This window comes from Austrofundulus limnaeus, unplaced genomic scaffold (genome assembly GCF_001266775.1).
Source record: "Austrofundulus limnaeus strain Quisiro unplaced genomic scaffold, Austrofundulus_limnaeus-1.0 Scaffold21, whole genome shotgun sequence".
Taxonomy (NCBI): Eukaryota; Metazoa; Chordata; class Actinopteri; order Cyprinodontiformes; family Rivulidae; genus Austrofundulus; species Austrofundulus limnaeus.
The window spans coordinates 1,426,495-1,453,459 of record NW_013952423.1 but is presented as its reverse complement, the minus strand read 5'-3'; the positions used below and the strand labels follow the sequence as shown (position 1 = coordinate 1,453,459).

General features: G+C 37.7%; 1 protein-coding gene across 4 annotated transcripts in view; it reads left to right on the top strand.

Moving 5' to 3' along the window:
- The window catches only part of LOC106514624 (glutamate receptor 4), a 106,558-nt gene that overhangs the window by 5,939 nt on the left and 73,654 nt on the right, over positions 1-26,965 (top strand). For all 4 annotated transcript variants that reach the window (XM_014003987.1, XM_014003983.1, XM_014003984.1 and 1 more), the window contains exon 2: positions 3,336-3,494. In XM_014003987.1, coding sequence (XP_013859441.1) covers positions 3,336-3,494 — 159 coding nt within the window. The remainder of the gene's footprint in view (positions 1-3,335; positions 3,495-26,965) is intronic.

The window sequence follows — 26,965 nt, the reverse complement described above, 5'->3', positions numbered from 1 at the left end:
GACCGGGATTTGAACCGGTGACCTTCTTGCTGAGAGGCATCAGCTCTACCAACTGAGCCACCGTGCCGCCCTTGTCCGTGTCGGGGCAATAAATTTTGCACCGTCGTGGCGCAAAATTTATTTTGCAATAAGTTATCAATACTGTTTTTTAAAAAATGTATTGATATTTATTATAAAAAGTTTGTATCAAAAGTCACTTTAAAGGGGCATACATTTTTTAAGGACATGACTACATCTTTGAAGCTAAAACATTGCTTTAAGATATTTATGTCAGTGGAAATTAAACATGAGTGAAGTGGGATTTGCATGGCCAGTYTTCAACAAAAAGAGTTAATTAATCTGAAGTTTACCTTTTTTTTCTTTTTAAAGAGGTCAGCCATGAAAAAGAACACACTGGCATTTTACTTTAAATGACATTTACACTGTCTCATCCTAAAGAAATATAGCCGTAAGTCTGAATCTGAAATGTGAAACAAACTGCTCCTAACACCTCTGACATTTGCACAGCCATGACTGGCTCTGCTGAGATCTCTGTGCATCAAAGAAATAATTTAAAGAGACAGAACAACATAAAAATAAAATAAAATAAAAATAAGAGAGAGCGAGAGAGTTATCGTAAACATCAGGTTGATTTATGACTCTGGAGCTCAGCTTGCATAAACCTCAGAAATGAAGGTAGGCTGATCCATCATGATGTTGGATGAATATTATTACCTTCCTTTTTATTTGTATGATAAAGATGGTTTTACATGTTAAGCAAACTGTGTCTTTATTGTAAATATAATTATGATTAAAGACCTGAATTTAGCCACAGGACGTTGTTTTACACCCTGCTCCTGTTAGAGGTCACAAAAGCTAATTATATAGGTTTTTTTCTCCAACCAAAGCAATAAAACATAAAGACAAATAATTAAATGTGTGAGAGAATATTTTAAAACTCCCAAAACTTCATGTGACCCATTTAAACCGCAGAGGATGTTGGTTATATTTGTTATTATAGGCAATACTGAACATGGTAAGCATCTAATACTAATTAAGAAAATGGCCTTTTTCTAATAAACTTTAGACATGTTCCCAGTGTACAGCTTAGAGGAGWTGATAGCCTTTGCAGAGGTTTTTATAAACCTCACAGCTCGTGTAAAGATGATTTAGTCTACAAAGAAGGGCAATCGGTTTAATTTCGCTGTGTTCAGAGGCTGCATGCTTTTTCATTCTTATCATGCATGTTTGAAAACGTCAACCCTACTTTGTTTTTGTATTTTAAATCAACCATTTAAACAGACTTCAATAGTCATTAGTAATGTGCTATTTAAAGACAGTGGGAATTCCTTATCAAAATGTTTTGTCCCAGATATTTCAGCTTCTCTCTCCATTAGCTCCCTGTAAAAGTTATTTTTGAAAATCCTCTAAAATAAAACGTTAAMGTAAGCACATAATGATCGGTTCGGTAAGTTATCCAGAGGTAATCGTATATCTATATGTATATTTTTGCGGCTACATTAAACTCAATTTCTAATGTCCGTGATGTCCGTGAACGTCGCATTAACATTAGTCTAGCCGGAGAAGCTAGGTGACTTTCTTAACCCGTCTTTTAAAATAGCATTTAATTGACATATCGGTGAGTGGCAGTTGTTTTATTCGTCTAATAAAAACRATTATGGTGTGTTAATTATCAAATACTTAATAAATGCAGCGACAGTAGTTTAGTTTGGGCAATGGCGTTTGTTTTTACAAGCTAAATTAGCTTGTTTGCTAACTAGCCGAATCAAAAAGTACACTGATTAATCATTAATAATGGTCTATTGACTCGATTTGATATCATAAATCAGGGTTTGGGGTATCAGTAGGCTTCAGAAATGTAAAAATAATTGTGAAAAATTGTGTTAATTAATCACAAGATTTAATGACTTAAAAATCATCGACACATACATTGATTGTTACCAGAGAAATAACAAAAACARCACAGTAGATGTTTTTAATGACTTTTCGACAACATTTTAAAAGCGCTGTTATCAAATTCAGAGAGGCGTATAAAACACACCTGCTGGAACATTTTACACAGGTGGGTAACATTATTGGGTAGGAAGGAAATAAATAGTCTAGGTAATTGATCTACTGAGAATCAGGCCTTTTTTTCTGTAATCTSGGTCATTTATCTCAGTTAACTAAAAATACTTGTTTCTTTAGACCTTTAAACACTCATAGCAGTTATTATAAATTGTATTTTTTATTGTGAACTGGTAAAGTAGTACAACATAAACAGTCACAATCATACAAAAGCAAATTATTAATGAACTTGCTTGAGTTTGTTTTGTTACATTATTTTCCCACGGATTTGAATTCAGTTGTCTTTTCGACYCTTTTCTTTCATCATCACTGACCAAAGCAACACACCCGGAGAAGGCATTCCACCTGTTTCCAGTTAAACTTGCAGACAATAATAATAAAAATAGTCAAAATATATCAGACATGATAACAATATACTTATCTGTTTGCATTTATTTGTAAAACATGTCTTTATGTCCTGAAATATGTGAAAAAATTCCCAAAATTACTCATATTCTTATGCCGTATTGACGTTAATCCCCTTCCTTCTGGTAACTTGTGAAAATCAGTTTTATATTTATTTTTTTACTCATTGATATTTGGTTAAAGCACATACTTTAACTCTAATAGCGATGATCAAAATTTTGTCATGTTCAGATTTTGTGTATTTTGAAATTCCAAGATCCCCTTACATTTAACTAACCATCCCTCTCATAAAACATTTCAAAATGTTCCTCAGTAAAAGGTTTTTGCTCATTTTATACACAAAGTCTGCTGTTTTTTATTTTATTTTTCAGTGTCATGAAATTGTAATTTTTACACTGAAATATACAATTAATTTATGTGTTCAAGGAAATCTTCTGACAGCTCTTTGTTACAGTCTGAATAGTGGTTGTAGTGAATTTTTCTCTGTGTTTCCCCACAATAAATAAGAACAAGACCAGGAACAAAATGTGGAGTGACTACAGTGTCCAGAAAATCCCTTGCTTTGGATTTAGATGTAATTTAATTTGAGATTTTCTGGGAATTTTGTCATTTATCACCCTCTGAATTGAGTTTTGTACACTCTTTCCATATTAGCATCCTGAATTTGTATCTAAACTTGGTGCTTTAGTTTATTGTGTTTGTCTGTGTGTGTTCTTTGGAACAATTATAGTGATGTTTTGATTTCTGTTAATTAGTTGGGGGTTTGCGCTTGGTGTTTCACAATCCAACCTTGGGAAATCACTTATCAAATATCTAAAGATAATCTTTTAAAATCTACATTTCTCTTCCTTTCTTCCTTTCAGGTGGTCTGTTTATCAGAAACACTGATCAGGAATACACAGCCTTTCGTTTGGCAATATTCCTGCACAACACGAGCCCGAATGCGTCGGAAGCTCCGTTCAACCTGGTGCCTCATGTAGACAACATAGAAACAGCCAACAGCTTTGCTGTCACCAACGCCTGTAAGTTAAGGTCCAACAGCTTCATGTTTGTCTGTTTTTACAGTAAAACAACAATCAGTCAGTTTGTGGTAATGTTGCAAAGGTGCTTTGATGTTTTGTGGTAGATGTACCTGGAGAGAAAAATATTTTCATTTTTAAATGGTTGCCTTCATGTACAAAGTCCTGAAACAGTTCAGCACTTTCAGGACCTTGGACAGTTCCTTCAGTCCTTCACACTGTCTAAAGCGGGGTGGGCAATCCTGGTCCTCGAGGGCCGCAGTCCTTCATTTTACATTTTTTCCTGCTCCAATACACCTGACTCAGTCACTGAACTACCTCTTCCAAGTTCTGCTGTACAGAGGACCAAAACTGACATAATTAGAATTAAAGGCAGAAACATATAAATGAATCACTAAATAAGTAAATACATTTAAAATGCACCAAATAAATAAAAAAGAACTTTACCTCAACTGTTATAATTTAATTGACCTTCATATTTATTTTTCCAGCTTAGTTCCAATAAATTGTATATTTTAACACATAATTTAAATTTTCCACTTTTTAAATATATATTTTTATATAGTTTTTCCTTTTTTCTACATGCATTTGTGTCTCTTAAATGCTTAAATTTAATTATATATATATATTTTAAATAAAGGCACAGGTAATCCTCCTTGCCTTTGTTTTAAACTAAACTTTAAATGCATGTACAAATAAAGGAAAAACAATTATGTAAAAAACAGTAAAATTTAAATTATGTGATAAATATATAGACTAATTTATTGAAACTAACCTGGAAAAATAAATATGAAAGGCAATTAAAATATAAAACAGGAGATAAAGTTCTCTGATGCCTTTTCAGTATATATATTTAGTGGTTCATATAGTTCTGCTTTTATTTCTAATTATGTCAGTTTTGGTCCTCCATACTGCCGAAGCCTGATGATCATCTATTCATTCATATCATGTGTGTTGGAGCAGAGAAACGAGTAAAACATGCAGGGCTACGGCCCTCCAGAACCAGGATTGCTCATGCCTGGTCTAAAGTCCTGAAACATTTCTGCACTTTCAGGACCTTGGACAGTTCCTTCAATCCTTCACACTGCCCAAGATCCTGAAAAATTTCAGCATTTTCAGGACCTTGGACAGTTCCTTCAGTCCTTCACACTGTCTACAACAGGCAACATTTTTATCTTTGTTTAATTTGAGTTGAAAAAATAAAATGCCTGAGAATTAAATGTTCTAGTGGGTTAAATAAATAATTTTCATTTAATAGTCAGTTGTAGTACATTATAGTTTTGTAGAATCATCATTGCATTTGACTGAAGGGGTACTAGAGGTATGACTAAATGGCTCAGGGGGCACAGAAGTCTAAAAAGGTTGGGAACCACTGATGCACAGTATGTAATGATAAAAAAGGCTTGACTGTTCTCAAATCTATACTGAAGGTCTGAAGTAATATTCTGCTCTGGTTGTGAGTTCTGAGTTACGTACAGGTTGGTGACGATATGATGAACAAATCAACAGTGTTTGCATCACTCTGATATGAAAAGATTGTAAATGCAAAAGGAAGCTGCAGGAGTTTTTGTAGATTGTTTGGATAACTTTTAGTTGGAGTAAGATACTCGACTTTTACCCTGAAGAGCAGGGCTCAACTAGTCCTGAGTGGTGTTTATTCTTTTACTCTATTCTCCTTTTTGTTGCACGACTTGGATGTCAGAAAATCAACAATTTGGGTTCAAGTGGATCTTTGTAAGGGGCTACTTACGTGCTTGAACTGTGGTTGACAAATTATTCTTATTCTTATTCTTATTCTTATTCTTATTCTTATTCTTATTATTATTATTATTATTATTATTATTATTATTATTATTATTATTATTTAAGAGATTTGGCAAAGACATTTACCTTTTGTACTTCACTCAGAAAGAAATGCATCTCTGACTCATGGCTGGCAGTAAAGAACATTGTAAATTCTGAATTGATTTTCAAAACTCAGAAACTGAATTTGTTAATGTGTGCTTCCACTTTAAATGCTTGACTTAAATGTCTTACATATACAAAAACTGGAGAAAAAACATACTAGAAATTTGGTCTAACACAGATGATTTTAACCATTTTGTTACTTAACTGGAACATTTTTTTGACCAAAGGAGTACTTCCTGGACTTTAAATAGACAAACTCTTACTTTTCTTCATCCTTCTTTGAAAATGATTCAAAATAACCTAAAGAAACATAAGATTGTTTTTTATTTTTTTACAATTTTATGAATGTCATCTTTTCAATAATGCGTTCATATTTATCACTAAATTCTGACTTCATAGGCACTTAAAGAGTAGTTGAACTCTTGATGTTTGTCCCTTTCGAGCTACCGTAGATTCTTTTAGTAGAAACCAGTTGCATCTTTTCTTTTCTGAACCCAGAATATTACAAGTCTGAGTAATAGTGAAATGATCTTGACACGACTGTCTTAAATAATTACTATAAAACATTTGATTTGCATTTAAATTTCTGGTGATAAACACAATGTACATGGTGTTTTCAATGTTAGCATAAATGCTAATTGTTGATTTGTAATTTAATTTTGAGGTTCCCACATCTACCTGGCATGTTTTATTGCAACTTTTGACTAAATTCTAACCATAARGAAGCTGCAGACAAACTGTTGAAACTAATACTTGAATTTAGCACATCTTAAATAGATTTTCTGGTCCGCTTGTCTTAAATCTCAGCTTTTACATTAATATAAAAGAAACTTGAGCTGTAAAGCACTAAAAATCAAAATGTTAACACGAATAACTAACTATATGACAGTTTTTGTTGGTAAAATAACCATCTGTGTTTGGTGCTGTTGGAAGTAATATCAATAAAATAAATAGCAGTAAGGATAATTAGTGTAATATGAAGGGCGTAATAAAGAAAAACAGATAAATGACTCTGATTTAGGTTTATGTGTTTCTGTTGCTGATGGTGTGACGGCACAGCTGCGTCTGAGTGTCTGCTGGCTCACATCTGATCTGAACCAAGCTGCAGATGCCAGTGGGGACAGAAGCTGAAGGAGCGAGCGATCCCACACACTGCCATGGCTTGGATCTGCTAACTGTAGTAGGCAGAGATTTTTAGTGATGATCCCTGAGGAAACATCTTGTTTTCCCCTCGTTTCTCGGCTCCCTCTCGCTCTGTGTGTTTGTGTTTTCAAGAGGCGGGAGAGCTGGGGCTCCAGCACACACCATAAAACTCTCCAGCCTGATGTATTCCATTATCTGTGATGGGATCTGGTGTTTAAAAAAAACAAATGGTTAAATTAAATGGAGAATAAAGTGGCTTTATGTTGTAATCACAGACGTGTGGAGGGGTGACCGTAGCTCAGCAGGATGTGAACTCTGTTTAGCCTCAGATGCATTTATCGACATGTGATTGTACGTGTTGTAAGACTAATAAGCTCTGTAATGAATAAGTGAATGTTGCTACATAAATGAAGTTTATTTACCGTTTAGCTTGTCAGTGCAATGACTGGAAAAGTGTTTTGAGGAGCCTTAATGCGCCGTCTGTTATGTTTTAATTTCACGTTATCACTCGGAGCTCATATTTCGTCTGAATCACACCGAGGATTCTCATAATCTTGTTCTGGTGTGTTAGTGTCATTACAGAGAGCCAAATTAAAACGTCAGTGGTTCCTGTTTGTGCTCATGGTGTTCTGTCAGCTTTCRGCAGGAGAACAGGTGATGTTAGGATGGTTTTACTTTGATTTACTGATTTATTGACATTTATCTGCAGCGTAAAGAACTTAATCTGTAAAGATTCTGTTTCTAGGTTTGACTGAGGGATGACTCCAGAAGTATTAATGCATTCTATCCATCCATCCATCCATCCATCCATCCATCCATCCATCCATCCATCCATCTATATATATCCAGCTATATATCCAGCTACATATCATCCATCCATTCATCCATCCATCCATGTATATATCTGTCCATCCATCCATCCATCCATCCATCCATCCATCCATCCATCCATCCATCCATCCATCCATCCATCCATCCATCCATCTATATATCCAGCTAAATACAGTATCATCCATCCATCCATCCATCCATCCATCCATCCATCCATCCATCCATCCATCCATCCATCCATCCATCCATCTATATATCCAGCTATATACAGTATCATCCATCCATCCATCCATCCATCCATCCATCCATCCATCCATCCATCCATCCATCCATCCATCCATCCATCCATCCATCCATCCGTCCGTCCCTGAAATGTCAAACTGCACAGCTGGACACCTCGTGAGTCAAGGATGATCATTAAACAAGTTCAAGCTCAGAACGTCAAAGGTCACATATGACTCCTTTGTAAAAATCTTGTCCATGCTCTGATGCTCCAGCCTAACTGTAACCCAGAAACTTCAAACCAGTAAATATGCATCATTCGCTACCAAAAGTCTGCCATAATATTTCGTAATAAATGTTTAAAATCAGCAGTCGTTTGTTTACATCTGAACACAGTGTCTGCATAAAAATTCAAACCAAAAATACTGAAATATTACATATTTTAACAGCTCCTATGGCTTTAATCATATTATCCCTGCATTAAACTTCAGCTCTAAGTACTTTGAATGTAATGGAGGATTGTGATGTAAACTTTTATTTGACAATATATAGATTTTTTCCTTTTTAAAGGAAATAATTTGTTAGATTAACTGCTTTTTTTCTTCAAAACAAACATTTTTGTGTTGCAATCTCATTTTCTATAAAAAATTGTTTTTGGGGAAAAAAGTGAAAGCGACTATAAGGAAAGAAGTTTCTCCTCAGTGGACTGTATGCTCAAACCAAAGCTTTTTTCTCTTGTAGTTTAATGGCTGCCCGCTCACAGAGGGTCGGCCTGCAGCTCATTGATTGGCCGAGCCAAATCAGAGCAGAATTACACGAGCCAATCAATGGCTCTGATAGCTCAGGGTCAGCTGGGAACCTGAGATCGAAACCCCATCGCCGGCTTTCCACCTCCCCTCGTTTCACATTTCTCAGAGACTATTCTCCTCCTCGGCCGCCGCTTCGCTCCATTATCAAAGACCTTGATGCTGCGGTTATGAATAGGCGATGCTTCTACGTGACGTTTAAGGACATCGGGTACATTTGGGAAGAGGAGATGAGAGACGGAGCTAATTTGTTAGGAGAGATTAGGCCGTTCAGGGGCTGCTGTCAGGAAGGCTGATGGGGATAATTGGTGGGAGGATGGGGACAAATGATGTTCTGTGTTCTCTTTGTCAATGATTATCTTGCCGTGGATATTTTACATTAGTTCTGTCCTTTACGCTGTTCTGAAGTTTCATGTTTGTACACCTCCTAGGTTTTATTGCACACCACCTGTTCCTTTGTTTGTATCACTAGCCAAATGTCTCAGGAACCAGTGGGCAGATTTTAATGAAACTCTCGGGAAATAATCAGTTAATTTATTTCTACACCTAATTAACTTTTGGAAACAACTCCATTCAAGATGGCTGCCATAGCTATGTGATTTGAGATTTTACAGATATTTAAATAAAATTTGTTGTGGTAGTAATAACCAACTGAAACAGGAAGGAAAAAATAATTCACTTTTATCAAACAAACTGCTTAAATGGGGAACAAAGAGCCAAATATGATGGCGACTTCTACACCTCTGTCAATGAGCTGTTATGGCTGAGTTAAGTGAACCGAGGGCAGAGTTGAGCTTTTTTTATTATAGTGACCAGCAGAATGATTGCATTCAGATGAAAGAGCGGTATTGAATAATTTGACCTCCCGGTAATGGAGGGCACTCTGTAATCAAGGTGCACAGTTTGAGCGAAAGTGAGTGGTTAGATCTCCACACCTTCATTAGAAACTTCAAATTAAGTGCAGATTTGCGACTGACTTCTTCTGCCGTTGAGAATAAAATGGAGACCAATGAATACGCCTCTGAGCCGCTGCAGAGAGTGCGCTTGTTTGTTCATCCRCCTCATCTGGTGTCTTTTTGCAGTAGTTTTTCCCGACCCTCACCCAGACAGAGGTTTGAAAAGGACTCTGGGGGTAGAAGGGGCTAATATGTCCTCCTACACGCTGCCTCGGTCTTCATTGAAATAGTGACATCTTAATGTGTGTTGAGTCATTATTATTCAGCATGGTGCTCTGACTCACTCCAGATCCAGACAACATTCAACAACCCTTCCTCCGGTGTACGTTCGCAGCATTCTCTGCACATCCCTCACGTGAACTCTTCCTTCCTCTGTCTTTGTGGTGTGTTATCCTCTATTTGAGCCCATTATTCCTCCCTCTGCGGGCTCTGTTCTGACGCTCTGTGCTGCTGCCCCTTAAATGGCTGCTCCTTGTTTGTCTGAGGACACCTCAGCTGAAAAATACAGGCCTTTTGTCACCGGTTGTTTGTGGCTAATAAAGGCCAGGATGGAGAAGAAAAGGGGAGGAGCCTGTTAATGAGAGATTAATGTGGTGAAGCAGAGGGGAAGATGAAAGGAAGGCATGCTGAGGGGGAAAGTGATATTTCCAAGAAAACTGGTAAAATAAAAAACAAAAGCAGGGTCCAGAAAGAAAACTTAACTTTTATCTGGATTATCTTTACGTTAATCTACCCACAGCCTCCTATTGAGATTATCCTGACAAATAAACCATAACAGAAAACACAGTGAACTAGAAAACATACATTTTCTGTAAAAATAACGCTGCTGAAGAAGCTGAAAATGAGTCATTAAAGCTAAAAGAAATAAATTCAAAGCTTAAAGTAGAATACGGATAGCTAAAAAGGACAAAATACTTGATAGAAGTAAAAAGTAGCGAAAGTGAGACTAAAAACTAAAAGTAGCACAAATATCAAAAGGCTAGCCAGAAGCTAAAAGTAGTAGAAGACTGACAAGAAACTAAATTGTGAAACAGTCGTATAGAAACTAAAAGTAGCAAAAGGCTGACTAGAAGCTAAAAGTAGCAAAGGGCTAACAAGAAGGTAAAGGCATGAAAAGGCTTTATCAAAGCTAAGAGTAGCAAAACACAAGCTAGAATATCAAAAGGGTTGCTGGAATATAAAAATAGGAGACTACTGACCAAAAACTAAAAAAGACATGGCGGTATGAAAGCTAAAAATATAAAAAGGCTACATAGAAGCTCAAAGTAGCAAATGACTGGGTAGAAGCTAAAAGTGGTAAAAGACTAGCTTGAAGCTAAGATAATGTGAAGATGGTAAATAGGCTAAAGATAGCAAAAAACTTGCTTGAAGCTAAAGTATGATTGATGGGATTGTGCATCACATCATTAACAAGGTTAAACCTAATGATTAAAGAATTTAATCAGCATTATTAAACACAAAAGTGTCTTTAGATCAATAAATGTAAAACTTGCTAATTTAAAGTTTGATCAGGAACAATCTCCCACTGTCTGTGAGGTCTGCTGGGTCTCTAAATTAGTTTAAGTCTCTGTTGAAAACTCATCTGTTTAAACAAGCATTTGAGTCTGAAGAGCAGGATCATTAGGCCAGCCTTTGCTGTTTTGTTTGATTTTATTGTTCATTTTATTACTGTACTTTGTTCATTGTTTTTATTTGACGCTCCTGTACAGCACTTTGGTTTTTATTGTGCTTTATAAATAAACGATGATGATGATGATGATCAGGTTGTAGCTTTGCTCCCCCCCACCCCCCAACGATTAAATAAAACAGCTAAAATGTCATCCTTTCCCTTTAAACTTGATCTGCCATGAAAGGAGGCTTCAAAGAATGCTTTTATTTAAATCTAGTTTGAATTTTTTATCAGATTTGGCCACTTTTTATTTTGTGATTTCGAAGCTAAAAAGTTTGGGAACCACTGGAATGAAAAGTTAAACATAAAAGTGTAATTTAGAACTTAGTCTAGTTTAAACATCTAGTGGTAGGAAAATAAAACTGCTGATCTGTGTTTTTTATTTTTATTTTTTGTCTTTAGGCAGTAGCCAGAAAGTGAGTTACACTCAGGTAATAAAAGAGCACACATCATGTCAGACTGACGCTGCAGAATCCTGGAGTTTATTAAGTTTAATGAAAAGAGAATTTCATTAAATATCTCGTTCCCCCTGTTCTCATCCGTATCCTTCTGATTTGGCTGTTTTAGGACGACCCTGTAAAAATAAACATCGAGTCCAGCTGGAATACGTCTGTTTTGTAATTTATGATCTATTTAAAACTTTATTACTTTCTCTCTTTTTTTTCCAAGGATAGTCTCAGACCCAGACGTTAAGGAGTACGTACCGTTTTTTTAAAGCCTCTATAAAAGAAACACGTCGAATTTAATTAGTTCAACTTAGCGTCAGACGCTAACCTCCCATATTTTTTCGTAATTTAAATAACGACCTCAGCTGAAATGTGTCGGCGCCCCACGTTGGGTGGTGGAATGCAGGATTAATTAGTTATTATTGCTCGTGTCATTTAAAAGGAAGATCTAAACATTTAAAAGCAATCAGGGTTGTGCATCGGCTTCACCGTCGTCTATTTTTTTTTCAATTAGACGTCTATTTTTGGATGTGGGGGGGACGCTTTCATGGATTCCCTACAAACTAGGACAGCGAGACGCGACAGTTGCTTTGTGTGAATCATTTAGAGATTTCAGATTTAGTAGCTTGGAGCTCCTGTTTGATATTTAATGCAGCGCATCAGAGAGAAATTGAAAAGCAGTGTTTTGGGGGCAGATAGTTGTCACTAACATCATCAGTATGATTTTTTTAAAGCTTTTTCTGCTGTCGACAATATGTCTTTTTCAGACAATTTTGACAGAAAACGAAGAAGATTGGCACATTGACAAAYAGTTTAGATGTGTGTTCTTCTAATTTAAGTTAATTTGTTTACTAACCAATTTGTGTCTGGTGTTTGCTGCTACTAAGTATGAGTGTAATACTGGATTTAAAATAAACTAAAGTGTTAAAAGTAAAAGTTTTCATTATATCATTTCTATGATTTTGAATAACTTCACTTGAGATGACAGAAACTAAGGATTAAATGCATGTCAGCTGTGAAATAGGCTCATTCTTTAAATGTTTCTTTACCTTAAACTGATTACTGATGCAAGGTGAATTTTCACGCTTTAAATAACTCCATTTTATGCATGAAAATCACAACTWGCTGCATGTTTGTGGTTTAAAAAGCATCATCACACCAACATTTCTGTCTGTTTCTGACCTTGAAGTAACCAAACGAGTCAGCAGCTAATATGAACATTTTTTATGCAACATTAGCTCTAATGGAAGCAGATTAAAGCGAACTGCTTTCCAACATGGAGGGGGGACGCCCAGAATACTTTTTAGTAAGGATCAACACAGACGGCCATGTAAGCGGGAGGGAACGAGCTGCACGTCTGCTCTCAGATCGCAGCGAATAAGTCGTGTGAATTCACAGATGGGTTTTAGCAGGAACACACTCTGGCCAGGGGAGTGCCTCTCTCACGCACACACACACCGGAGGATGCCGTTACAGCACATGCTCAGATAAGCTGCGCGTGTCATGTTTTTTAAATGAGGGGAAAAACATAACTAAAACTTGATGCAAACTCTTTCAAGTAAAAGTTACAATAATGTTTTCTTAACTCTGTTTTGAAAAATGGCAGCAAAATGTGACTCTGATGTTCTTTTGGTTTTCAAAGAAGACAAATATTTTGACAACAGACACGGGACCACGTGGGCAAAACTGTCACCATATACCTTAGCCTTTCAGCGACGGGTGATAATGTAGAAGAGCTGCATGTTATGTCAAATTTAATGCCATTGCGGTGTCACTGAGCACAATATTGAGTTGCAATAACTTCCAATTATTGTCCAGTCATAGTATAATTTAGTAAAGCTGCACAATATACAGTTTGAGAATCTTCATTGCAATTTTTGTGTGTGCAATAGTCACACTGACTGCAGGTCCTGTGATGTAGTAGGCTAATTAAATCAACACGTAGGGACGAAATCAATAACCATAGGGCTGAGTCACGGCAAGACTTTGGTCATATACATATCTCAATGATACGATATATCACAATATATTGTGATACTGTAAGCAAGGTGATATACTGTATTGCCATTTTTTCCAGAAAGATTCCAATAAAAAACCTCAGCTTATCTAGCATCATACCAAACACGTTCAAATGTTTACATGTATAGCTTGACTCTTAAATTCGTACTTTTCACAAAAGAGCCACAGTACATACTCAAGTGATATGACGGGGGAGGTGGGGGACAAGTGGACACTTGCAGAGAAGTCACAAATTGTATTTATTGTTTTATGTGTCCTACAAGCTCTGAGATGTAAAAAAAAAAGTTTGAAGCCCTCTGATATAGAAAATCTGTCATAAATAATCCTGGCTTTAATTCACTTGATATTAGAGAGATAATTCAACCTCATCTTTTAGATTAATGGATGTGTTCTCTGCTTTAGGTATACCTTGACAATTCATGGGGTTGCAGTTGTTGTATTTCCAGCGTGAAGGGAGGGGGTTTGATGAGGAAACCCATCGAGGATCTTCATTAGTTGCTGAGTTCATTAGTTTGAGGTCAAACGGTCAAACTCCCACTAAAGTCCTCCAGAGACCATAGATCCCGACTTCATCATCCTGCAGCTGTGACCTCTTCACCTTTAACTTCTCCTTTCACAGATAAAAGCAGAATAGTTCTTTTTTTCATCAGCGGTTTTAAATATTCAACCTTCAGCTCTGAAAACAATACAATTGAGAGGTTTAATTTATCCATTAAGAATTAGATTCTATCCGTTTTTCTGACTCACAATGAGGTCCTCCATCTTCTTCACCGTTTCTTCTCATCCTCCTAAAAGCACGTCAGTCTGGAGCGTAAAAACCTAATAACAAACCGTGACATGAGTCGACGCTGATTCACACTCCCTCCRTCTTCAGAGCGAGCATCTTCATTCAGATGAACCCTCCGGCCTCAATGATCGTCTCACACATGTTGACCTTTCACCTCACACCGAAACTGCTCCATTTCATAATGAGAGCATTATTGGATTGGAGGATTATGATTTTTCTATCTGTTTAAGCCAATCGCACTCAGTGCGCTGCTCTGTGTGTGTGTGTGTGTGTGTGTGTGTGTGTGTGTGTGTGTGTGTGTGTGTGTGTGTGTGTGTGTGTGTGTGTGTGTGCGTGCACGTGTGTGTTCTGAGCTCAACAAAGCTGCTGCTGTTGGAACGGCCGCAGCTTTTGAACTCTCTTCAGCAGTCGACCAGAGAAAAGCCCTTGATTGCAACATGATTGGCCAATTACTACTCTTTTATCACTTCAGATGCCACTACCGCCCCCTCCCAACACACACACACACACACTCACACACATTGGTCAACGTACACATGGATGGAGAAGTTTACACTTTTTTAGAAATATCATACAAAAAGCAAATGAAAGAGTCCAGATTTCTCATAGAAAGAAAAATGCAGAAATTATACTTTGGCTCAGAAACTATGCAGTATGCAAAAATATGCACAAAAAGTACCAGTTTTAGTAGTTTAATGTAGGCAGTGAACAACAGGCTCAATGACATATCAGGTCATGGTTTATATAAGTCTTTTTCTCTTGAATTACTCTGAGACAGTTGGTTAACTTTGGAGACAAAATAAAACTGACAGGGCAATAAATCATCTGGTTTCCAAGTAAAATAGATTAAAAATTAAGATGAGCTTTAGTATGTTTGGTCACATTTGGAAAATGAAGGTGTTTATACAAGATGTTAGCACTTCAAGTATATGTATAAGAAGACTTTCAGCTTCTGCCACATCCAGTTCTAGCTTATTGTCATTAGACTATAGACAATAAGCGGAAAAAGACTGAGGTTCATCATTTTTATGTTGCCTTATATAGTTTTAAATGTCCATGGTCCTGAAAGTGCTGGGATGTTTCAGGATTTTGGACAGTGTGAAGGCTGAAGGAACTGTCCAAGGTCCTGAAAGTGCTGGAATATTTCAGGACTTTAGTCAGTGAGAAGGACTGAAGGAACTGTCCAAGGTCCTGAAAGTGCTGGAATATTTCAGGACTTTAGTCAGTGAGAAGGACTGAAGGAACTGTCCAAGGTCCTGAAAGTGCTTGAAGGGTTCAGGACCTTGGACTGTGTGAAAGCCTGAAGGAACTGTCCAAGGTCCTGAAAGTGCTGGAATGTTTCAGGACTTTAGACAGTGTGAAGGGCTGGAGGAACGTTCCAAGGTCCTGTAAGTGCTTGAAGCCTTTAGGACTTTGGACAGCATGAAGGACTGAAGGAACTGTCCAAGGTCCTGAAAGTGCTGGAATGTTTCAGGACTTTAGACCGTGTGAAGGGCTGGAGGAACGTTCCAAGGTCCTGAAAGTGCTTGAAGCCTTTAGGACTTTGGACAGCGTGAAGAACTGAAGGAACTGTCCAAGGTCCTGAAAGTGCTGGAATGTTTCAGAACTTTAGCACATCAAAGGCTCAGAAATGAATTGTTGCAATCAGATTTGCTTTTTCTCTTGTGGTTCAAAGGTCAGCAACACAAAAAGTAGCAACAACAACTGGGAACATTGCCTGTTATATTTTTCTTCTTTGATATCCTACATGATCCCCTTCCCATTGGAAAATCTTGCCCTTGGTCCAATATAGCAGCTTTTAAGATAGTGGAAATGTTCTGAACGTAGTGTGAAAGGTAGGTCCCCTCACCCATTCCTTCCTGGGGGTATTCAGATATTTCATTTTCCCTTTACTTTTGGACTCACCCTGTTCACCCATTGATTACTTCCTGAGAGTTTCATTAAAATCAGTGGCTCATGACATTACGATGACAGAGAGCTGCAGAATTTTATATCCACCTTTATGTTTTTGAAGGCGGTCAAGAAAAATACAGCAACGGGGTTACAAATTTAAATTTATACTTTKAACAAGTGAAATCAGATAAACCTTGTTTACGATTCAGTCTGAGACAGGGACTTAAAAGAGGTCGCTGAAACAGCCAACATGATTACTCCAGAGCCTCAGGGTCTCAATCCAGAGTGTCTCTAAAACTGCACCTTGGGGATAACGTCAAGTTAAAACTGCAGAAACCAAACTGTTGTTGTTGTTCAGGCCCCACGTCAGCTCACATTCGCCCGGTGGACACGAAGGCTGATTATCTGCGGCAGCTCTCAGTGGATTTGAAGGACAAGGAAGGGAAGTTGATTGCTTACGTGATGCCCTTGACATTTCTCCCCACTCCCTGCTTCGGCACGGTCGAGGGAATCAAAACTCCAGATTATCGAACTGTTTTCCCTCCAGTCCATCACTTCGGCCAACCTCCCATCGGGCCCTTCTGTGCTCCGACTGTGATAATGAATTGTCCTTGGAGTCTGACTGGAGATCCCTGAAAGGGCCCCTCCTCTCCAAGATTAAATCCGCTGACTTGCTTATTCCTGTGGGAACGGACCGCGTGATGATGCACGTTCATGGCCCGCAGAGAAAAGACATTTCTCTCTGACTGCAACAAAAACAAAGGTGGTTTGGATGAGAGGGAAGAGTTGGAGAGGAAGGGTTGAGAAGGGAAGCTGATATTGATTTGTCATTATCAGCAATAGTTCAAGAAATGGTAAGGAGTTCAGGTAAAAAGAGATAAATGGAAAAGAATGGAAGGCAAAATGTGTTGCAGCCTCTTTAAGGTATTGAACTGGGCTGAGACTGAAGGAGTTGAAGACTAAAAATTGGGAGAAAAAATGCATATTTTTCAAAGCAGCTCCTGATTATAATAAGAGCATTTTGATAGAGACTTGTCTTGATTGTATTCAACATTTTGACTGCCGTTCACACACGTTAAATAAGAGTCTTCCTCAGTGAATGATGTATGCGTGTATCAGATTCTGCATTATAAACACTGCATTCATATTTAATTATTTGTCCTTGTGTGCGTCTGCGTTTGACCTTTCTGTGAGGAGTATGTGGCACAATTAATTAGATAAGAAAAAACAGCTTTTTATTTAATATTTGCTCATTTGTGGTTTTCGTTCGCTGCCTTTTCATGTTCATCACCTCCTAATGTTCTTCCTCCATGTTTATTTTTAGCCRCGTTTTTTGCAACACATGCCGAAGCACACAAACACATATCATTCATGCCACTCTCATTCATCCAGCCCTCCTCCGAGGGTTATTTCCTGACTCTACGGGGAGCTGAGGGTGGGCTAATGAGGCAGACAGGCCAGATGATGCACCTCCTGGTAACAAACATTCAAACTTTCTTAAGCCTGCTTTTTTTTTACTCCAGATAGAAAACAATATAATCAAAAACCGAGATGGTTAATGGTTGGGATGGTTAGATTACCAGAAAAGTATGTGATTTTAAGACAAAACGTCTTAATTCATTTGAAATTACCAATTATCATGGTGAGGGGTAGAAAACGATACATTTCCAAGATTTTTTTTAGTCATATAATAATTCCTCGGTACCAAAAGTGCCAGGAAAGGTCAAATTCTTCCACAGTGTGTTGATCCATCAAAAACATGTTAAATCTCATCTATTAAGTTCAGGAAAAAAGTCCAGCGCATTAAGAGAACTTGTTTCCATGTGGATAAAAAAATGTTTTGAAATATATTTTAGTTTTTTTGGCTTTAATATATATATATTTTTATTCTGAGACGGGTAACCTGACCTGCTTTCAGTCAAGATTTGTTACTTAATCAATGTTATTAAATAAAAATATATTGTTTTAAAGGGGTTATATTATGCAAAATACACTTTTTTAGGACCTAAAAATCAATTTACAGCAGATGAACAGAAAGTTGTGTTCTTTAAAAAATAAAGGCAAAAAATTCAGCTAAGATGAACCAGGGACAGTACTACTACTACTACTACTACTACTACTACTACTACTAMTAMTAMTAMTAATAATAATAATAATAATAATAATAWTATTATTATTATTATAAAAAAGTGAAAGATGAAAGAGGACAGAAATACAGAGGGTAGAAGCTGAGGGACTGTTTACTGAAGGATCTGCTCAGGGTTCAGTGCAAACACAAGAAGAGGGGTTTTTCTGATGGGCTTTGACATAAACTCAATATAAAACACACACCTGAACACACACGTACAGGTGTCATTAATGTACCCTGAAAATGGGAATAGAGCCATGTTGTTGCTGCTCTAAAGCATAAAACTTCATTTTAGACAAGAGACTTTAAAGATTTGTGCGGAACTGGCTGCTACAGCAACAGATAAACAACTTATTTGTAATTATTAAAGCATTTATGTGTGCAGTTGTCTGATACTGTTATGATCATCTCTCCTAGAACCTAAAAGTAATTTTTACGTTGTTTCGTGTAGATTTGTGGAGACGGGGGTTTCGGGACGTCCTGACGCATCAGGATCCGACTGGATCACAGCTCCTGTTTGTTCTCGGCCCGCGGTACACAAACTGTCAGAAATATTAAAACAGTTTAACTGTAGTGTGAGTGAGTGAACCGCAGAGCTGAATGAATAAATAAACAGCAGACAGCGGTTTTAATTAATGATATTCACACTCTGACAGGGAGCTCGCCTGCTGCTGACGTGCACAACAAACTCTCTGTGTTGACGCCGGCGACGCTGTGCAGGTGCTACTTTCACCTGAAACACCAAGTTTTCCCTTTACTGCAGGTTTTCTTTCACCATTTATTACACACAGCTACAGCATACAGTACAAAATGTGCAACCACCAACGAGTTTTATTTTTTTGTAATCCTCAGAGATAAATTCAGTCTGTGTGAACAGATTGTTTTGTGTTTGGTGAAGCAATCAGGTCTGCTGCCGAGAAACATTAGATTTTTTTTCTGAGCGCTTGAGGGTTCAAATGTGACACATATTGGATTTTTTCATAACAGTCTGAACGTGACAGATCCGATTGTTATGTGGCACTAAATCGGATCAATATCTGATGTTTGTCAAAGCRACCTCAGTCTGAATGCTCGTGTCATATTTCATCTGACTTCTACCTCAGCGAGGTCGAGGTGAGCGGATCCATGTAAGCTTTTAGAATGATACCACTCGTTTCCACCTCCTGTAAATAAAACACTGCACCGGAGCAGCCGGCCAGAGGCAGATTAAAATGTAAACACTGAACTAAACAGACATGTTAGGTAATTATTTAATTGGCTCTGATTGCACAACTTCAGAATTGAGGGTGGGGCTGGAACCTGTCCTTGCTGCCTTTGGGTGACCTTGACAGGTCTCCAGTTCACCAGAGACACCTGGACAGGTCTCCAGTTCACCAGAGACACCTGGACAGGTCTCCAGTCTCCATCAGGGACACAAAAGAGACAATCAACCATCCACACTCTGTCACACCTGGAGTCACACAGAAGAGCTCCAGAAGGTTTCAAACTGAGAACTCTGGACTCAGATCATCAGCTGCACACAGTTCTGATCATTTATTATCAATAATAATTTTATTGATAATTATCATGAGTCCTTAACTAGGATGTAGTTGGGCAATGAAATATTCATGTACAGTATGTGTAAATTTATTACCATAATTGCAGGTGTCACGTAAATTTATGTTTATATTAAATAAGTAGCCCCCCCCGCCAAGACCAATTTCCTAGGGGAAACACTGAGACAGGATCTCTGGTTTGAGTCACTTTGGTGTGGTTGCTTGTACCCTGCCTTTTTAACCAGTAATAGCTGGAATACACCTTTACACTAAACAGGATAAAATGAGAATCTAAACTAAACAGATTTTTGTGTTGATGTGTGTTGTTGCTTCTCATTTCAGTAAAGTTTTATTTTTCTACCGTCACACCATCTGTCGTGATATAAGGCATTATATTTTCCCAAGATTAGCTTTGCTAATTCCTAAGACAAAATATTTACAGARAGTGCAAGGAGGCTGCAGGAGGTTAATTTCCCTAACCCCTGGCATTTATTATTACATTCTGTATGTTTGAATAAAAAAAAGCTCAACACAAATACACAGGACTACTATGTGAGGTTTTATTTGGGAACGACTTTTCAAGCTAAACTTAAAAAAACAAACTGTTCACTCATAGCGCCAGCATGGCTGACAACTGAGCTGGAAGCAAAAACATAAAATAAAGATGCTGCAAACATGGCTAAAAAAGGATTTTATTTATGTTCTCTGACAAAACTCCAGTTTCGTCCTCCAACCTGAGCTGTAAACATTTCAGCTCTGCGGCGCTCCGGCTTCAGTGCAGGAGTTTCTACGTCTGCGAGAAGAGGAAGTGAGGGCAGAAGGACACGAGGAGATAAATCCTCAGCCCAAATGGTGATGATAAYGCTTGTTACCAGCAATAATGAGGTCAGAGTCGCTGCTGTCTGCCTCAGATGGAGATTTATACAGAGATGAGGAGGTCCAGCTGTCCTCCAAGGCACATACCAATAAAGATGGATCCAGTTGAGTTGCTGGGACCAGGAAGGATGACGAGCCTGATGGAGAACTCCTGTGAGGTGATATGGACTCAGACAAACAGTCAGACCAGTTCTTGGAGCGTTAAATGACAGAACAGATGGTTAACTGTTTTTTAAGACTAGTTTCTAACACTTGTTTCACATTTTGAACCCTGCATAGTGGTTTTATTTTAAATATTTTCTAAGTTCCTGCTACAGGTGAACAGGTTTGTCGATTGTTATTGGTGCGGAGTGCCGTCTTCTGTCCAAAATAAAACACCACAGCTGCACATATCACTACAATCCTGTTTGAGTTTTGTGTGTCTGGACCAGCAGGGGAGCCTTCATGAAGGAGGAAAGCAATTAAACAGACAGGCTGAACCAATTCACAGCAGCTTTATTGAAGCGATGCAGTGGAAGGAGGAGAGAGACTAAAGTACCGGAGTTACCGCCACCGTATCATCTCATTTCAGTAGCGAGAAAGAGACTACATTAGCAGCTGAACAAATACGGAGCGAGCTGAAGGAACAGACAGCTGGGAACTGAAGTAATCACTCAGCTGGGAGGAAAGAAGTACGAAGGAAACTCTGACAAAAGAGAGAGAGAATGCAATAGATAACAGATGGAGATGGGAGCCATTTACATTATTTCTTTTGGAGTTAAGCCCAGTGTTCCTGTAGGGGACAGGAAGTGACATTGTACCAGTGTTACGCTTTGCTTGCAGTTTTCTTGTCAATGTTTTTATCTTTACATACTAAAGTAACTTAATTTTCTGTGCAAACGCAGCTGAGAGCTGTAAGATTTCGCTAAAACAAAATCTAAAGCCTAATTGTTAAGTTCAAAGAACCAGAACACGGTAAAAACTACTGCAACAAAAGGAAACACTAGCTAAAAGTAGCAAAATGCTACGTAAATGCAGCTAAAGTAACAAGTAATAAAGTATTAACAGTAATAAAACACAAGCTAAAAGTAGCAAGACACTAGCTAAAGGTAACAAAATTCTGGCAAAAAGCTAAAAGTAACAAAAGATTTTAAAGAGAAAAATGTTTCTGAAGGAACTGAAAAGATTTTATTATTTCTTTATGTAAATATGAAATAATTCGAAGAATATAAACACTAAAGAAGTCATAGTACTGTCTCCTGAGTGAGCTGGCTGTTGTGATAAATAATGACTAAAATTGCTGAATCAGCAGAACAACTAAACCCCTCTTATGTCTGTTTGCCTACAGTTATTACCAGTTTGTTAAAAGCCTTAGAACACACAGCCAAAATCCTCTTCATCATACAAGTTATCTATAAAAAAAGTGCTGGAACATCCATGTTTCTGTGATTTATTTACACAACATTTATTATTAATCCAGTGGGTGCAAGCTGAAGTGCGCAAACTGCAACCTTTACAAACACTTTATTGTTCTGTAATAAATATTGTAGCAGGATTATTACACCGGCCTGAATGCTGAAGGTGGCCGCTCACCTTTGGACGTGAAAACACTTCCTGTTGTTGTGTCAGAGCAGCACGAGGCCTGGATTATTCATGCAGTGTTCATAATACACCGTGTTAAACTTCATTCACTGCACGTTCCATAACAGCCACCGTGAAACCAAGACTCTCAGCTGAGAAGTCCCAAAAAAGGACTGAAGAAGACTTCCTTCATCCCTGCTTCAAAGATCCCTCTCAAGGACCCGGTAACAGCGCCGCTCTTGTGTGTGCCAGAGATAAAAGATTGGGTGTCCACACAGCTCCGAGCACCCAGATGGTGTTCTCCACTGATGCACTTTTTATTTATATATATTTTTAGCTCCCAACCTTCAATCCTTCAGGCACACATCTCTTACTGTAAACCCTGCACACACACACACACACACACACACACACACACACACACACACACACACACACACACACANCACACACACACACACACACACACACACACACACACACACACACGGTCCCTGTGGGGCTCTTCGGTTAGCTCCCAACACCGAGGCGCCATGTTCGGGCACGGAGCTCCCCTCATTAACCCGCCCATCTGCTTCCAAGTCGTGGCAGATTTTTAAAATGTTCTTTTTAACAGAGGCATGCTTCACTCAATCAGCACTTCCTCTTAATTTTGCTGTTCTTCCCCTCGTTTTTCTTTTTGACTCTGACTTGAATTATTGTGTTCAGTTATCATTTGTTTGTGTGTTAAAAGAATTGAGTTTTTCTTGCATTCTCAGCTTTCAGCACGATGTTGATTTTAAATATTTTAGTTTTTCCCTGAGGGTTCAGGGTTTGTATGTTTCCATTTTTAGGCCTGATTGTTGGGCTAGCTTCACTTATTTCATCGCTTTGTTCTGAATTTGACAAAGAAAAATAAACTGATTTTTTATGGCACCATGGTGGGAGGAATGGCCTTTTCTAATTTACAACCAAGTAAATTTCAGCTGATTTCAGGCAAAACATGTTCAACTAAATTTTAAAACTTAAGGCACTTGGAGGCTTTAAAAGTGGGAAGTTTTTTTAATTGTTTAAATTATTTGACAAGTGAAAAAGATTAGTCAAGCATATTTTTCAATAGAAAAAGTAAAAAAAAACTCAGCTCACTTAAGACACTTAGGGAAGAAAAAACAAAAAGGTGTATTTGTTTTGTCACTTTTTCAATATTTAAAACACTTCAAAGTCTCTGACCATTTTTAAGAGACTTGGAAGTCAAGCTTAAAAGCTACCAAATAACATTATGAAATTGGATTTTCTTCTCTTCTTTTTACACTTTCTCAGAGGAATTATTCTTAAATCCAGAGTCTCTTCCTGTTTCCTTCTTATTAGATMACATTTACATAAAAAATGAGTATTTCTAGTGAACTCCCTCTGAACCACGACCCTCTTACTTTATAAAACAGTGACCTGGTCGTATCGTTAGTATTAACGTGGAAAAAAAGTATCACTTTGCAGATTGATGTTTTTATTAAAGCCTTTAAAGGAGCAGCTTTATAACTTCTGAGCAGATTCACGTTTTTGCTAATCATTCCTATTATTTCTTTCAAGTAACTGAAGATCCGTTAACGTATCTCACACACCAGGATCGTCACAGCTTATTATAAAGATCCATTTAAACAGCTGTTTTAGGAAAAAACCCATACTAATGTTATATTTCACTKATTGGCTGTAATATCACAATTCACGAAGGAAAAAAGTTGTCTTTCTTGTGAAAATGTGCTTATTTTTATGTTGCTGTTGCACCTAATTGTATAATAAATCCTAAATACACTAAAGCTACAGTATTTGCCCTTGTTAGACCTTTTATTTGTCTTTCAGGAAATCGTTGCGTCATATAACACTAACATATTTAACACTGAAGTGTGACTCTCAGGTCATTATTGTCGGCGCTGAAATGATATCGTTGTTACTGGCTTGTATTGACTTTCTCCTTTTATTGCATTGCTCGTTATTAGCAGTAATGGAAGTTTGCAGATCAGTATACGATGGAGCGATGTGCAGGATTTACATAGACGTTCAGTGTTTTCTCCTCTTTTCCTCTTATCAATAAAATGCAGCAGAGGAGCCGGAGCTCCTCCCGGCGTTCCCTGGGAATCCAAGCTGACGCTTACCTTTATGTTGTAAATAACTGCCTGCGTTTCTCCTCCTCCTCCTTTACTCCTGCCTTTGCTGAGCCACTCTGTAAATATATCGGGCTTTTTTATGTTTTCTGCTTGTCTGAGCTGCTTTAGGCTCCTGCTAAAAATAGAACCGGTCTGTGTTTGGTGCTGGGTAGTGGCAGGACGGAGATCCTGGGACTGGACCACATTCCTACTCATGTTTTAACTCTTTGATTTATATCATTGTTTTGCATTATTTTTTAAATTATCAAATTATCTCCTTTATTTCTAGGATTATTTTGTGAGAAATGTCTTGCATTGACTCAGCGATATTTTGACCCTGGATTGGCTTTGTTGAAAATATAAACACTTTTAACTTAATGAGATCACTTTATATTTTCACATTTTACAGTTTTAAAGTTTGTCATTTTGCTCATATTTTAAATGTAAATCACTGACAGCTCATCAGGCCTTTCACAACGTTTGTTTATTCTGTCCTTCACTGTTAGCACAACAATCTGTTGGGGGTCAAACAGCAGATATAAATTAGCATAAAAACGGTAGATTTTATGAGTGACACATCTGTGATCCGTGTCTCTGCATCCTTGAATCATACCGTCTGCTTAGGAACACAAACACTTCTATGTTGTTTGGAAATCAGTTTTTTTTTTGGCAGAAACAACTGGTTCGTGTGGGAACTGATCCCAGTTTTTACAAACACAATTTTTAATCTGTGCGAGACTCTGCTTTTCTGCATGCAAATTAAATCTGGCTTCTTCAGTTTGAACATTAGTTTGATGTTCATTTTCTCAAGGTGTTGGGGAACTGCTTTAATGTTTACTGTTTGTTGTAGAGGTCGACTGATACATCGACCAGCTGATATTTGTGGGGTTTTGTATCAGCATGAGCCGATGAATGTGTTCACCAACAAAAACAAACAAATTTCACTTAAGAGTGTTTGTTTTATTGTTATATGTTTGAATGTTCTACATTACAATGCATTGCTAATATATTTAGTTTGTTTTGTTAATGTTTCTTTTTTGTTTAAATTGATACTTGTGTAATATTTTTATCATTGTGTCGTTTTTATCACGTAAATGAAGGAAGAAAAAGCAATTTCAGCCTCAATAATTGGCCCAAAAAAACAGGCAGCACATATCAGGGATCGGTTAGACTGATGTCAAAATAATTGTATCAGCATCGGCATTTAAAAAGCTGTCGACCTCTGGTTTGTTGCTGTATTGTGACAGGCTTTTTTATGAAGCTTGCAGAACTTTATGGAGTTTACGAAATTTCTTGGGGGAAACAAAAGTTAAGGATGGAAATGTCTTAAATCTCTGTGAACTCGAAGACTTTGCCCTGAGAATATCCTGAGGCGTCTCCAAACTAAAGTGTCTTTTTTATTATTTTGTCTTGTTTTTAAAGGGGACATATCATACAAAATACACTTTCTTAGCTGTTAAATACATTTTGTATAAAAAATTTAATTTAGTCTCCTGATGCTACAATGATATCTTAGTATTCTGTTTGAGTCTATTCAGTTTTTTCTTTTCCCTATTATTGAACAATAGCATCACAGTTTTTGCTGTGGAACTGCTAAACAAGTTCATGGACTTCCGGATAAAATAGCAAATCCGCCATTTTTATTTTCTAGCTATAACCAGAATGGACAAGCCTTCCCTTGTTGACATTATTTAACCAATTTGTAAATAAAATGTTTCTGTGCAAAATAGTCATACAGTATCTCTGCTATCAAACTACAAAGATGGTTGAACGGGGTGGAGGAGGGTCTGAAGTGCCTCTTTTGCTTTTAAAGAGACAGCACATAAATGAGTTGATCTGACACACACCTCAGAACAGGCATGAAAGATGGGCTTTTTGGAGCTACAGTAAGGAGGAAATCAGACCAAATCATTGCAATTCCACTTTTATCTAAACCACAGCTGAAGGATTTAAATGTGAAAAAGAAGGATTTAAAAGCAGGATATGTCTACTTTAAGCCAAACAATGAACAGTTTTTGAATCGGAGAGAAGAACTTGAAGGATGAATGACTAATTCATGACCAGAAATATTCCTCTAAAACAAATCAATCTACCTGTGTGGATCGTAGCATAATGAATGAAAGTATTCTGTGGCTGTGTGGCATAATTGTGATGCAGAGAGTGTGGCTGAATCATGTCGGGAGGAGGAGTGGGACGCTGCAGCAGTGGAGGGTGGTGTGGTCACTCAGATATCACTCCACACTCTGTCCTGTCCTCTCTTTGTCCTGAACCTTTTCATCCTTCTTTTTGCCACGAGCAACGGTTTGATTTATTCCCTCTGAGCCCATGAAGACTGTGTGCTGGGAATATTTCCTTATTTGTTATCATAAATCTGATATTTGTTTTTTTTTTGTTGGGTTGGTAAAGGCTGAGTGTGTGTTTTTGTGTGTGTGTTTCCACTCTTCTTTGAGGATGAGCAGATATGACAACACCCACCAAAAATGAGCTGTTGTCCTCAAGAATCTCCCAGCTCTCTCTCTCTCTCTCTCTCTCTCTCTCTCTCTCTCTCTCTCTCTCTCTCTCTCTCTCTCTCTCT